Consider the following 13,891-nt stretch of genomic DNA (forward strand, 5'->3'; position numbering starts at 1 on the left):
CCAAGGAGTGGAGCCCGCCCGGTCCTAAAGGGAGTTTGTGTCCAACTCTTGCTGAGACTTGACTTTTTCAGAAAGAATAAAATAATTTTACACATCGCTCTTTAACCCGATTACCTTACATGAGAAACACAAGCAAAAGACAACATGCATTACGGGGGTACATAATGTGAACAGAATTACCATAGATTGCCAAAAAGGTGGTCCTCCAATCACTGCCAGCAAATGCATGATTATTATGAAGATTTGCACTTCAGTCACATCAATTCTAATCAGGTACAAAAAGCCAAAAAAGCAGAATTACTCAAAACAATTTCATGTTAATTAGTTGCAAGCTTAGCAGCATCCCTCTATCATGCACAATAGAAAAAATCTCAAATGTCGAGGACAGGGGAAAAGGGGGTGTCAAAAATTTGTTATGAACAAAACCAAATAAAATCCAGAGCCTTTTAATTGAAATTGAGGAATTTCACAGAGCAATAAAAACCCCTCCTTTTTCTGACTCAAGTTTGGACTGAACCTATAGCTTAACCTTTCCAACCAAAAAACAAAAACCAAACAACGGAGGCACCTTAAATTTTGAGTGTTAAGCAGAGGATTGTGTTGCACTGCGCTGCTCCATAATAGGAGGTCTCGAAAGAAGTGCTTTGTAGTGTCAGGGGAAAAATGGCGAGCTGTCACTAAAGTGACGAAGTCACCGAGACCCTGCAAAACGTACTGCCCTAGAGATGGATCCGTTTAATGCCTTCTGTGCTGTGGGTGTGAAAAAAGTTTCACCCGGTTCTCAAATTCTTAAACTTAATAGTTCAACCACCCTAAAATTTCTGGAAAGAAGGTAAGGAAAGCAGCCAAGAGGTATTAGCTTTGAGGCAGCTGGAAATGATCTTACAGTCTACAAGAGACACACCTGGTGTAAAAACAGGGCAGCGGAAGTCAATAGTCGGAAGTCTGGGAAGAAGAGTGTGGGCAGCAAGACTGACGAGCAAAGCACACAGTGGTGTTTCTTTCCTGCCGGTACTTTACAGAAACTGGAGATGTCATTCTCAGAGTACTGGACACAAATGCCTTTGAATTTCGAGGACTTATCCTACAGATATGCTTGCACCAAGTGTCTGCACCAGTTATTCATTACAGCATTATTTATAACACAGAAATTATGAATGAGGGCATGGCTGTTGACATTACGATACTTTGATGTAACAAAATATTTGGTAGCTTTAAAAAAAGAGTGGGCGGCTCCATACAGTGATATGAAAACACATCAAAGATTTTTTAGATAAAAAACATGTGCTAGAATGTGTATATTATTTTTAGTATAAAAAAGAAAAATAACTCCATTTTCATTTCTGCCATTCATTGCATAACAAATTTCTAGAAGGATGCACACACACTGAGAACAGTGGTGACGTAGCGATGAGGCCAGTGCGGGGACTGGACGGCTGGGAAGTGAGGACGGGAGGGGACTGTCTAACTGCATTGCCTTTTTTAAGTGCAGTTTTTAAAACAAAGTAAGTTATCTTTTAAGAGAGCACTTTTTTAAAAAGTCTAAGAAAAATAGACATCAACAACAGCAGGGGGTTCAACTCCCAGAGCAGAGCTCTCACTTCTGAAACTGATGGTGAAAACAACCTACAACATGAGCCGATTCGGAAGTTCGTGCGCCCATCATAAGTAACCAGGTTGAAACCAGTCTCTCACCACTAAAAAAACTTGGTATTCGTTTGCTCAAGAATGTTTTTTTAAATAAACTTATTATACTGAAAACATATAGTGATATACACATTTCGGGGGGAAATGGACTGAATTAGGCTAAAAAGAATCTGTAGCGCTGACCTGGTGAGTGGTGTTGCCAACAGGGGAAATTACACCCAGTAGCAGACTCAGGAGACTGAGCAGGTGTCAGAGATGATCGATTCTGTCTTGGGTGGAGGAGGGTAGACATCTTACAACATTTTGCTGGATATGTGAAGTAGCCTTTTGGGAGGGGAAGGGCCAGAAGTATAGAATTACAAAATAAAAATGGAGGGAGCCTCATGCAATTATTTGTACCTTGGATAAATGTAAAAGAGAACAGAAAATACGAGAGATCTTCACAAAGCCCCAAGCTGGAGTACCTACCACATGCATTGGTCTGAATTCCAATCAGACTCACTATTAACTGAGGGATGTGGAAGGATTAAAATGACATTCTGGCAAAGTGGGAAAACCTATTCATCATTTGTTTTCCAAAAATTTTTTATGTCATATGCATTTCAAAGATATACTTGCAGTTAACTTGCAAACATAAACTGTTCAGTTAAACTACACATGGTAAACGTAACTGGGCTGTGTTTGGGGGCTGGAGCTTGGTTAACACAACATGCACTGGGGCGACATTCGGGACGGCAAGGAAACCCTGGTCTCAATTTGACTTGTGAGCTATCCCTCAAGAAGCAGCATTTTGTTTACAAAGTCATGGAAGCTGTCTGGGATCCTATTCAGAGACTAGATTGCTATTTCTAGATTTGCAATTATTAATAAACGGACCTGAAGTCCTAGGGAGCTTATGCATAACCAGCATATGGCATTCATTACGTACTTTACCAGAAATACCAGGGGTGAAGATGAAGACTGGTTGACTGGGATAAAGATCAGCTGGAAATTCAATATACTGCCTTTCAATATTTTAGTTCCTGCCCTTGATAAGGGGCAAACTGGGTATGGCAAGCTTCGATTAAGGTTACATAACATTACCTGTACAACTGAGTGATAGCTACAAGTGTTTTAAATTCAAGTGCCATATGCAGAGTCTAAGCATCCATTTTTGAGGTCAGCCGAATGATTTAAAACAGTATTTATTCACCACGTGAATGACCACATGGATCTTTAGATTATCTCTGAGGACACAAAAAACCCCCAACCCACCTGGTGACTTTGAGTCAGAAGAGGAAAGCAGCCAAAGGCCAGAACAGAGTTAAGTCCTCTTAAAGGGGCTGAAGTTTAGGTCTCAAATTTAGGAGGCAGACTATTCTTATTGCCTGGAAACAAGATTAAAGAGGAGTCCCTTATTTAGCAATAATCTTGGAGTTAAATGAAGGGATCCCAGACATATTCTTCCATTCAAACTAGCATAATCAATTCTGGGAGTAATCTGGAAACTATTGGGAGTCACTACTATAGGTCTTAAAATTAGTAATAATGATAATGACCACGTATTATATGCCAGTCACTGTAGTTACTGTGTTAGATTTTTGACTCAATCTTCAAAAATTTCCAAAGAGGAAGGACCTATTACCACTATTCTATAGATGAGAAATTAAGTCAGACAAGCTAAGTGACTTTTCCAAGGGCCCGTGACAGAGACAGTAAGTAGTGTTCCTAAACGCTTCTAATTTTTGTGTACTAATCAGCTGAGATAGACATTGTCATATGTTTCTAACTTGCTATCACTAAGATGTCCATATGTTTCAGGATGATGCTTCTCATATCCTAACATAATTTTCCCTAAAATGGTAGAACTCGACAGGCAATAGATGACATAGAAAGGTTAGATGCTAATAATTAAATTAATTTGGAAACAAATTAGAAACAACCACTCTTTGTGAAGCTATTTTCCTCCTGAATTTTGTTTGGAAAAAAAAAAGGCACATCTGACAATTTCATTTCAATGACCAAATCTGTTAAAACAACAAATACTAAGAGCAAATCTCTGCAAGTTAGCAGCAACTGCTAAAAGTGAAGAAGACAAGTATTATCTGGAGAAAAAAACATTTTTCATGATGTTAAAATTCAAATGCATTCATTTCTACAAAAATTTTAATAGGAAGGGCTCCATAAATATAGGGTGCTTTGTTATCATAGATTAGAAAGTAAATAATGTAGTCAATATCTTGACCATTAACTTCCTTAAGAATATTGGTGGAAATGACCTTGGGTGAAACCATGTGGACAGCTGCAGTGAGCATGAAGTATCAGGCCACTGGCATAGCACCAAGACAGGCTCGCAGTGAAGGGCCGCTAACGTACAGCACACCCTGCACTACACGCATGCAAATACGTTGTAAAGACAATGGAAAATGGCTTTACTTTTGTTCTTAAAAAATGCCTATAGTACTTAGTATTCTCTACATGCCAAATTTGTTTTGGGGAAAAAAAGACTGCAGAACATCCCTCACTATTACTTTGTCCCCAAAGCCATCCTTACTGCCACTGAACAACTGGATTTACAGTGCAAATAGATACCTCTCAGAAAGAACTCTGCTACCAGAGACTGGGTACTGCTATCAGATTACTGAGCCATTCAGGGGCATGAGGTCTCACTTTGGGAAACTGAATGCAGCCTTGTATTGCTAGAATCATCTGTTGGGTGTCCATATGAACAGTTTTCCAATACTCCCTAACTGCAAAATAAACAGAATCTAAGCTCTATTTTTCTTGTCAATAAACTTTTTCATATTAAAGTGTGAAGGATTCAGGGCCAGGCTACTGGGAAACCATTTCCTAATAAATTTTGAAAGTTTAAAAGTAGTAAGGTAAAAAAATCACACTTCTAATACATGAAGACAAAGATACATTACTTACTCTTAACATTAATTACAGAAATATGTTTTTATTTTTTAAAAAACCTGAAAAAGCAGTCAAAGGATGACTATAGTAACAGGAAAGTTAAGAATACTTAGTTTTAAAAGCACAAATAAGAGGAAAACAGAAACCATAATAGAAGAATAGCTTCTAGCATTACTTAAAAAAACAAAACAAAACCTGAAAACAGAGGCGGAAGAATTAGCACTACATTACTTTAAGAAGTTAAGAGAATAAACAGAATCATTTCTACGTGACTATAAAAAAATCCCCTCAACTTACCTAAGGAAAACTCTGCTTGCTTTATTCTGTTTTCAAAATATAAATATCAAAAACCATTAAATATAATGGTGGAAAGGTATTTATTTAAAAAATACTACAAAGAGCAAAAATGATATTAGGTATAATAGGTAAATGGGATTTTTAGCATCAAATCATCAAAATATTATTTTTTAAAAAACTCTGCTAAATAGGGTGGATTTTTATTGCCCTATTACATATTAAAATTATATTTTCTAATAACCTGCTTGTCTGTGAAAGACCACCAGAGGGACTTTTGATTTTTTTGTTTGAGTTCATCAGTCTGTGCATGACAAAGGGGCTGTCTTCACTGCGTTCACGCCGTGTTCATGACCAGCATGAACATTCTGGCAGTTACCGTGAAGTTCCAGAACCAGGGCCCCAGGGTTCCTGTGAGAAGCTGGCATATTACAATTATGATCTGGGACTCTGTAACATCGAATCTATGCATAAGGAAACAAACATTTCAAAATAACTTTACTCAGAGCTTTTGCTAAAGAGCTCGACTAAATGACACAAATCGGTTTAAAAGGCAGTGTTCTCGTTATGAAGGCATCTAAAGAGTCAATGATACGGTTTATACAGTACCACCGCTGTCCTGTGTTGACACGTGTATTTCTTACCCAAAGCAAAATAGTATAAAAGCTTGAAAATTAAAACCGTCTAACACAGTGAGTAAATGACTTGTAAATCAGCAGCTGCAAAAAGTAGAAAAACGCATAGTCAACTTTCAGTTATCCAGGAATGGTGAGTACCACTTGCCAAATAACCACACCGTGATATGAGTCCCTTGGGCAGTGAGCCCGTCTGCGCTGTCTTGAGGACAAATGCTTCCCAGAAGCCCCCAGGCGGGACTTCTGGGCGTCTGAGAAACCACTGCATCTCACACCCCTTCCCGCCATCTCAGCAAATCAGCTTGAGTCGTGGAAGGGCAAGCGGGAAAATGGGACTTTCTGGGAAATGGTTAGGGCAAATTCGAAGTGGCCATTCCCTTGTCCTGTTTCCTGACAATCTGTTGTCCAGAATCTTATCCTTTTTCCTCTTTCTCTTCCCTTAATTCTGAACCAGCATTATAAACATTTGTGATAAAAATAAGTAAAATGCCCAATTCAATCACTGAAAAAGTTTTGGGACACAGATGGGGACTGAAAAAAAAAAAAAAAACCTAGTGGTTTCAAACAGGCTTCAAATAAAACCGACAATCAAAACTAAGCACCGAGGAAGCTAATGAGACAGAGAGGCCCACAGTTTCACCCAACGGCAACGAAGTCCAAAGGACACTCTAGCTTTTACATTAATACAAACAGTGGTTTTAGGGTGTTATCTATAATATTTTGATAAGATAAGCAGAGTCCAAATGAATGCATCATTTCTGAGAAGAAATACACAGGAAGGAAACAGAAACTAAAGGGAAATCTCCAGCGTTTCCTAACCCATGTGATAGCCTGACCGGTACGGCTCAGTGGGTTGGGTGTCCTTTCCATAAAGCAAAACGCTGCCGGCTGGATTTCTGGTCAGGGCACGTGCCTGGAGCCCGGTCCCTGGTCCAGGTTAAGTTCCAGAGGCAACCTGATTGATACCCCTCTCCCTCCCTCTCGCCTTCCTTTCCCCTCTAAGAATAAATAACTAAATCCATGTGATTCAACATTTACAGATATGCAGATCCTATAAAGTCATTCAATAGGAAGTTCCCTAGTTCTCTTAATCCACAGGAAGTGGACCATACAACAGATTTACTAAGAGGTCTTAGAATACTTATTCTTTAGAGGTTACTGGGATAAGAGGGTAAACTGCCCTGGCTGGTATGCTCAGTGGATTGAGGGCCAGCTGTGAACCAAAGGGTCACTGGTTCGATTCCCAGTCAGAGTATATATCTGGGCTGCGGGCCAGGCCTTCACTAAGGGACACGTGAGAGGCAACCGCACGTTGATGTTTTTCCCCCTCCCTTCCCCTCTCTCTAAAAACAAATAAATAAAATCTAAAAAGAAAAAAAGGAAGGTAAACTGGATTTGTTAGACTGCCAGTAGAATATATAGCCTATTAACTGTTTTCATTTAATTATAGAAAAAAAGTCAGGAGTTACTTAGTTACATAGAAATAAATCGTGGCAGGGTTTTTCACTAATATAAACATGAAACCTCAGAAGCATGAATTGAAAAATGTAATCAAGTGAAGGTGAACACTCTGCCTGTCATAATTATAAATAATAAGAACACTAGAAGTAACATCTATAAATTTAATGGACTCACAGAAGGAACCTCAAATACCATCCTATCCAAAACCCTTTTTTAATGCATTAGAAAATGAGGCCCATGAGAGTTACGGGCCTTGCTCAAGCCGCTATAGCAAAGAGAGAACTTGGAGACAATGTTTGAGGCAAGACATACAGGCCTGAGTTCAACTTACTATAATTTCTTGCTTTCTTCTCTCCTGAAAAGATAACTTGAAGTATTTTTTTCTGAATGGTAATAAGAAAGAATTCCACCTTTCGTAGCATGAAAGATGTTTTAAGGCCCATGTTTTGCATAAATTATAGTTTATTAAAGACTGGCAACCCTCGACAGGGTTTCTAAGTGTTTATTAAAACGGTTCTAACACGTTGACAAGTCTTGTACATAAAAACACCTAGATATGGAAGGTTGAGACCTTAAGAGAGGAAATGTGAATTCCTGCATTTAATATAATCCATAAACATGTTAGAGAATATTTTACAGGTGTTTACAAATGAGCTTCAAGTCTTAATTCTCATCTTCTTCCACTGACTCAATCCTTCTACAAAGTTCTAGCCTCTAAGCCTTTTCCCTCCCCCGGCTTCCACACCCTAAAGGGCTAAGCCAGTCTAGAGGGGTCCCCAGGAGTGGTCCACAGCGCCATGAGACCTCTCCTTGGTCACTCCAGACACACTGTTAGGGCAGAGGTCTGTCTGCATGTGACCAATGCTACATTCTCGGCAGGAGGCAGCTCTCACTTGTGATCAGAGCCAAGTGCTAGAAGACACGGCTCATAATTTCATGGGGGACGTATCCAAATAACAATGGCTTTCTCACCATACTTGACTCTGAACGAAAATTATTTACCTGTGGATTAATTAACTTATTGTGCCTATTTTTGTTCAAGATACTAAAAGCACGTTTAATAGGAACTAAAAATAGTGACATTAGGAGACTAAGAAAAACTAGCCAAAGTTTCTTACTTGGCAAAAATACTATTTTATAATGTTACTAAATGTGTAGCGGCCCAAATTTACTACATATGAAAAAGAAATGCTTGTGATTTTTTCACTCTCGTGTGTAAACATCAAAGTAAAACAATTACAATAGAGATATTTTAAAATAAAATTCCAAAGGTTGTTTCTACTTTCCTCTGAGGAAAAAATTATTTAAAAAAATTTCTTTACTCAAATTGCATTTGAGAGTTGACCTTGTTCTTTCCTAATTTAATAAAAGTAGGGCTTTCTCCTCCATTCATACAACTTTACTTCATTATATGTGAGTCTATTCTATCTGCTCTTGAAAAACACATAAAATCCAAAATGGAAGTTTTGGGACTTCTTTAAAATTAATCTCTGTATTATCTCACATGCCTCCACTACTTTGGCATTTGGATAAATAGCTCCTTAAAAATAAAGCATTTGCAGTAAATTTCTATAAATATTGTAGCTTATTTTTAATTAAAAATGGATTCAGTGTTGCTTTCATGTAAATGCAGGATTTCAGAAAATTGCATACAATTTTCCCAAAACCACTCCGCGGTAACATTATTTAAACTGAGATGTTAAATTCAAACTAGCCTCAACACCTCTGCATTTTTCCCACCATCAAGGCGGGACTGTGGTCTCGGAGAAAGAGGGCCCTCCCACCTAGTCCTTTCCAGTCAACTTCTTGTGTGCGCTGGAATCCTTCCCATTAAAATTTAGACAACACCCTCCTTCTTCCTCTGAGCCGACTCCTTTCCTCTAACCAGTGCCTCGCTGCTTCCCGTCACACCCATTTTATAGAGACCTGCACTGACGGTGTGCTGCCTGGTCCCCACAGCCTGGCTCCTACCCAGCGCCACTACAGGGAAACCACTCTGGATGGCCTCATACTGCCAAATTCAATGCACAATTTTCCATGCTCATTTTGAGTCTTGGCAGCACTTAGCATTGTTCTCTTTTGAACTTCATCCCTCTCCTGGCTTTTCATTTCAGGTATGTCTCTGCCTACTCCAGCTATTCAATAATTTCGTGGGCTTCTTTCTAGGCTTGCTCTCTCTGTTTTCTGCTATTCTCATCCTAACTGGGCATCTAAAAGCCCTCACATACAGGATCTAGACAGAACTCTCCCTTCAGTTGGCTCCTTTTCCCGTGGTACCTTTCTCCGCCCTCCGCCCAACCACCTGAGAGGGTGCAGGGGAGTCATTCCAGTCTCTGCTCTCTCGTTCACTCTCCCCCTCCAAACAGGGACTATGCCTGACAGTTCCTATCTCTTAAACCTCTCTACGGCCCCAGCCCAATGGCTCTGTCACTGTACCAGTTCGTTCAGACCTCACTCCTCACATCAATTATGCAGATGCCTCCTAAGGGGTCCCCTCACTTCTGTCACAGCCCCCTCCCACCCACTCTCCAAGGTGCTGTCAGCCTGAGCTTCCAAAGGTGCTTTGGTTATGTCCCTGCGTTAGGTCCTGCAAAAGTTCCCCACAGACTCAGGGTCAAGGCCCACATCTCCTGGCAGGACAGGGAAGGCCCTGAATTTTCTGGATCTTCTCCAGCCTGTCTCCTGCCACCCCTATGGGTACCCGATGACCAAACAATATGGAGCTGCTTGCAGTTCTCCGAGCACGTATTTTATCAGAGGACCACACCACCAGGGAAACTGTAAGGCTGGCAAAGAGAAAGCTGTGATAGCAAATCACTCCTACAAACACCATCCATTAACTCCTCCTGTGTTTCCACGGTTTTCGCTTTCCTTCCTTCAGTTCCCACACCATATGGTTGGTGCTGCTTTACTTGAAAGGGAAAGAGAATAAATTAGGGCTGGATAAAGAAGCTTTCAAAATAAGGGCCTGAAAGTTAACTCTGCAATAATACCAATGACACATAAACTACGTGAAATCCAGATACTAAAACTTCTACTATCTTCGAACATAGTAACTCCACAAAAAAATTAAAATTTAATTAGGGCAAATCAAGTGATCTTAGAACTCTATTAAGTTTGTAATTCGTAATTTTCCCTAATGCAGACAAAAACTATGCAAACATTAAGATAAAGTAAAAGCTATGAAAATAATATGGAGAAAAAAATACTGGTACATAATATTTTCAATTACCGTTTTAAAAAAAATTATCAGAAATCCTCAACATTTTCTGAGCACTGACAGCTTTAAATTGCACACTCGCAGGCACTTAAAATAAGGAAAACATCTTAAGAGGGGCCGTATACATGTTCTCTAAACCCCTTTATTCTGAAATCATTCTGAGACATGTCTCTTAGTTAGCGTCCAAAATACTCATAATTATTCAGTTGCTGTCATAAGCTAAGAACATCTTATATTTAAATAAGTTTAGCAAAATCATCTCAACTACACCTGTAGGAAACACCTGAATTTCTATGTCCTCTAGATTTTTCACAGCCTCAAAAACTAAACTTATTAGGAATCTCAAATTTAAAACTCCATTAAAGAGTCATCTCAATTAGAGACCGGGTTAAGATGTTCTATTGTTTGCCTTCATATTTTTATTTGGACATTTCATGATGTATTCTGGGTCTTTTTTTCAGCTTTTTTCTCTTTTCATCCTGTTCCATGAGAACAACGGACCGCGAGCAGCGCAGACGGGGACTGTGACGCTGACACTCCAGTTGGCGAGATCCATCCTAAGCTCACGCCGAGGCTGGTTTACTTACTCTCGTGCCAACCGAATGATCAAGAGCTTAGATTGTTATAGATTCATAAAAAAGGTAATAATGTGAAAAGGGTATAACCTAATTAAGCTATGATATTCAGGGATGAGAGCTGCTCTTTGCTCTCATAAACAACCTTTTCTTTCCTGAAAATAAATTTTCATGTCAAAATAAAACAGAGTTAAGGTGAGTAACAGCAGAGAAAAGGAAAGTGGATTTGTCTGATGGAAAGACCAGTGGATTACGAATGAGGAGGGGCTACTACTTTTCTCATCACTTTAAAAATACACATTGGGCCCTTGGCTGGTGTGGCTCAATGGGTTGAGCACCAGCCTGCAAACCAAAGGGTTGTCAGTTCAATTCCCAGTCAGCGCAGAACACATGCCTTGGTCACAGGCCAGGTCCCCAGTGTGGCGGCATGTGAGAAGCAACCACACACTGATGTCTCTCCCTTCCCCTCTCTCTAAAAATAAATAAAATCTAAAAAAAAAAGTTTTAAAAATATTGACTGGAAGGTTCTAGTATTTCCTTTCAAAAACCATGGCAAAAGGACACATAATGGCGACCATTAGGTAACAGCTATAATAATCAGGGTTTTCAACTTCTCTCATTTACCAATTTAGTGATCTGACCAGTCCCTAACACTCCAATACCTACGAAGCACACTCTCCGCATTTGAAAGGAGATAAACCAGCAGTGAGTGTTACTTACATCCCGAATCGCAGCGTCCCGGAGACGTACGTCTGCCAGTGAGCACAGTAGAACATGAACGTCCCGGCAAAACAACAGAAAAACATCCAGTCCGGATTTGTTCCCAGCTGCACCGCAATGCAAGTCCCGAGAACCACGAAAACTGCAAAAGAAAGAGCACAATAAAAACGGAACAACCTGAATTTAACAAGTGAGCTGAAGTGATTCTGCAGGAGGCAGAAAGAAGGAGCGCTGTATAAACGTACCATCTTCTCTCAGTTACCAGGGGTGACAGGAAAGAAGAATATAACCTTTTATGTTATATTTTACCCTATAATTTCAATCTCTTCTTTCGCTACACCATTTAGTGAAACCTATGTTTCTGAAAGCGATGAAAATACTTTAGCATTTTTTTGGAGTATTCCCCAACCTAGTAATTGTGTATTTTTTTATGTATGTAAAAATTTTGGTAATGTTACATTGAGTGATAGTACATTAATGAACAGTAAAAATGACAAGGCAGAGAGTCAAAAAGAAAAAAAAAAGGCCTAGATAATTCACAAAGGGACCTACTTGATTCAGATTGACAGCTGTCTTTTTTTTTTATCATTACCTAAGGACATTCTTTTTGTTTGTTTCACTGCTTCGAGAGAGAGAGAGAGAGAGAGAGAGAGAGAGAGAGAGAGAGAGAGAGAGAGGGGCAGGGAGAGAAAGGTGGAGTTGAGAGAGAAGCGTCGTTCGGCTGCCTCCCGTAGGCATGAGGACTAGGGACCGTGCGCATCCCAGCGGGGATCAGGCGCATCTGGAAGGGGTTGCCCCGCCCAGGGGCTGAACCTGCGCACTGGGTATGCGCTGCAACTGGGAACCAAACCCACTGCCTTTCCGTTGTGAAACGAAGCCCCAACTGAGACACGCTGACCAGGCAACAGCTGTCTTCTTATTTAGCAGATATTATGAACTTCCTATAAAAGTTTGGAATTCAGACTAACGTGCAAAAACGACTATCACTTAAAATAAAAAACACGGTACCTATCATTCTGCTGTCAGAATGGTTAACTTTTAAGTAGAAATTAAAATTTCCCAATACAGCTAATGATCAAACATTAACCAGATTTGCAGTTTTTGAAAATACTAAAACTTGTACGAAATCCCTCATTCTGATAACTGCTACAACACCACCAAGCTCCTGTTGATCACATCCCTTCTGTCACTTCCAGTCATTCACACTCAAGAACAAATTGGCACTACCTGTGGACAGGGAGTCGCAACCGTGGTCGAAGAGCTCCCCCAGGGGAGAGCTGCTGTTGGTCCTTCTCGCCTGCTTCCCGTCGATGGCGTCCAGAGACTGGTAAATGAAAAGGCCGCACGCACAGGCCACGTACGCCCACAGTGGGGCCTTCGGGGGAGACAGAGAACACAAGACCATTGAGACACGTTTGCCGGGACATCTGGCTCCCGTGCTCCATCTTCATTCTCCAGAGTCACGCTGCTGGCTGCGAGCGATGGGAGGGAAGACCCAAGTGCCACAGAATGAAAAAAACCTTCTGAAACGATCCGAACTGTCAAGGGGTGAAATTCCTTGCTCACATGTCTGTTGAAGCAGAAGCTGGATGCCCACCTCACAGGGTCATCACAGAAACCCAGGACAGATCAGCCTAGGTGATTTCTATGAGGCTCCTTCAACATTTAGATTCTAGAGTCAATGAAGGAATAATCTAGCAGTGTTTTTCCCAAATTGCATCTTTCAAGATGTTTATAAGCATTACATGAACAAAGACTTCCATGCTAAACCAAGCTCGTGTGGGCAACACTAGGTTATACGATTTCCCTTGGACTTTTCCCACAGGACTTTTCCCAGCCCCTACACCATGACCATCGCAGGCTGTGAATCCCCTGGACGGGGACTCGATGCACTCCCACTGCCCAACCTGAACACGTAACTAATTTTAAGCACATGTCTTCAACGTTCCATGGAATGACACGGGAGAAATAATGACCCAGTACACAGAATACTTAAAATATGACTTTCCAATTAGCTATGGTCATATTTTTTAAAATATTTTCCCCTAGACAGAAAATGAACCACCAATATTGATTTTAAATGTTGTGCATTAAAAAAGGAGAGCTTCTATTTGGATTGGTCTCTTTAAAAACATAGAATAATGTTTTGTACCACTTCTCACTATTTCCCACACCTAGGCCAGAAGACACTTTTTAGAAACACAGTGTATTTTCTCAGGTATTGGTTATCAAATTAAACTATGGGGATTAGATGCCCAGAGCTGCACATAATCTTCAGTATAGTCTGCACTGCAAGGGTTTGTCTTCCTCTGACAGAGATCCATTTAGGTCTGTTATTAAAGGTCAGGAAGGATCTTTCCTTTAACAGGTTCTTGGAGCCTCAAACTTTACAGGCCTGGGGCTGCCGAATGGACTACGGCACAGACCCTCCCCAGGACCCAGCT

General features: G+C 40.4%; 1 protein-coding gene across 3 annotated transcripts in view; it reads right to left on the bottom strand.

The window, feature by feature from the left end:
• CEPT1 (choline/ethanolamine phosphotransferase 1) overlaps positions 1-13,891 on the bottom strand; it is a 34,551-nt gene that overhangs the window by 8,078 nt on the left and 12,582 nt on the right. For 2 of the 3 annotated variants that reach the window (XM_037152537.2, XM_037152539.2), the window contains 3 exons: positions 12,675-12,822; positions 11,448-11,589; positions 181-265 (listed from right to left, as the gene is read on the bottom strand). In XM_037152537.2, the coding sequence (XP_037008432.1) occupies positions 181-265; positions 11,448-11,589; positions 12,675-12,822 (375 nt within the window). Of the gene's footprint in view, positions 1-180; positions 266-5,215; positions 5,301-11,447; positions 11,590-12,674; positions 12,823-13,891 lie in introns of all 3 variants that reach the window. The other variant, XM_037152540.2, reaches the window with a different exon arrangement.

Source organism: Artibeus jamaicensis, unplaced genomic scaffold (assembly GCF_021234435.1).
Source record: "Artibeus jamaicensis isolate MK-2021 breed Jamaican fruit bat unplaced genomic scaffold, CSHL_Jam_final scaffold_1689, whole genome shotgun sequence".
Lineage (NCBI taxonomy): Eukaryota > Metazoa > Chordata > Mammalia > Chiroptera > Phyllostomidae > Artibeus > Artibeus jamaicensis.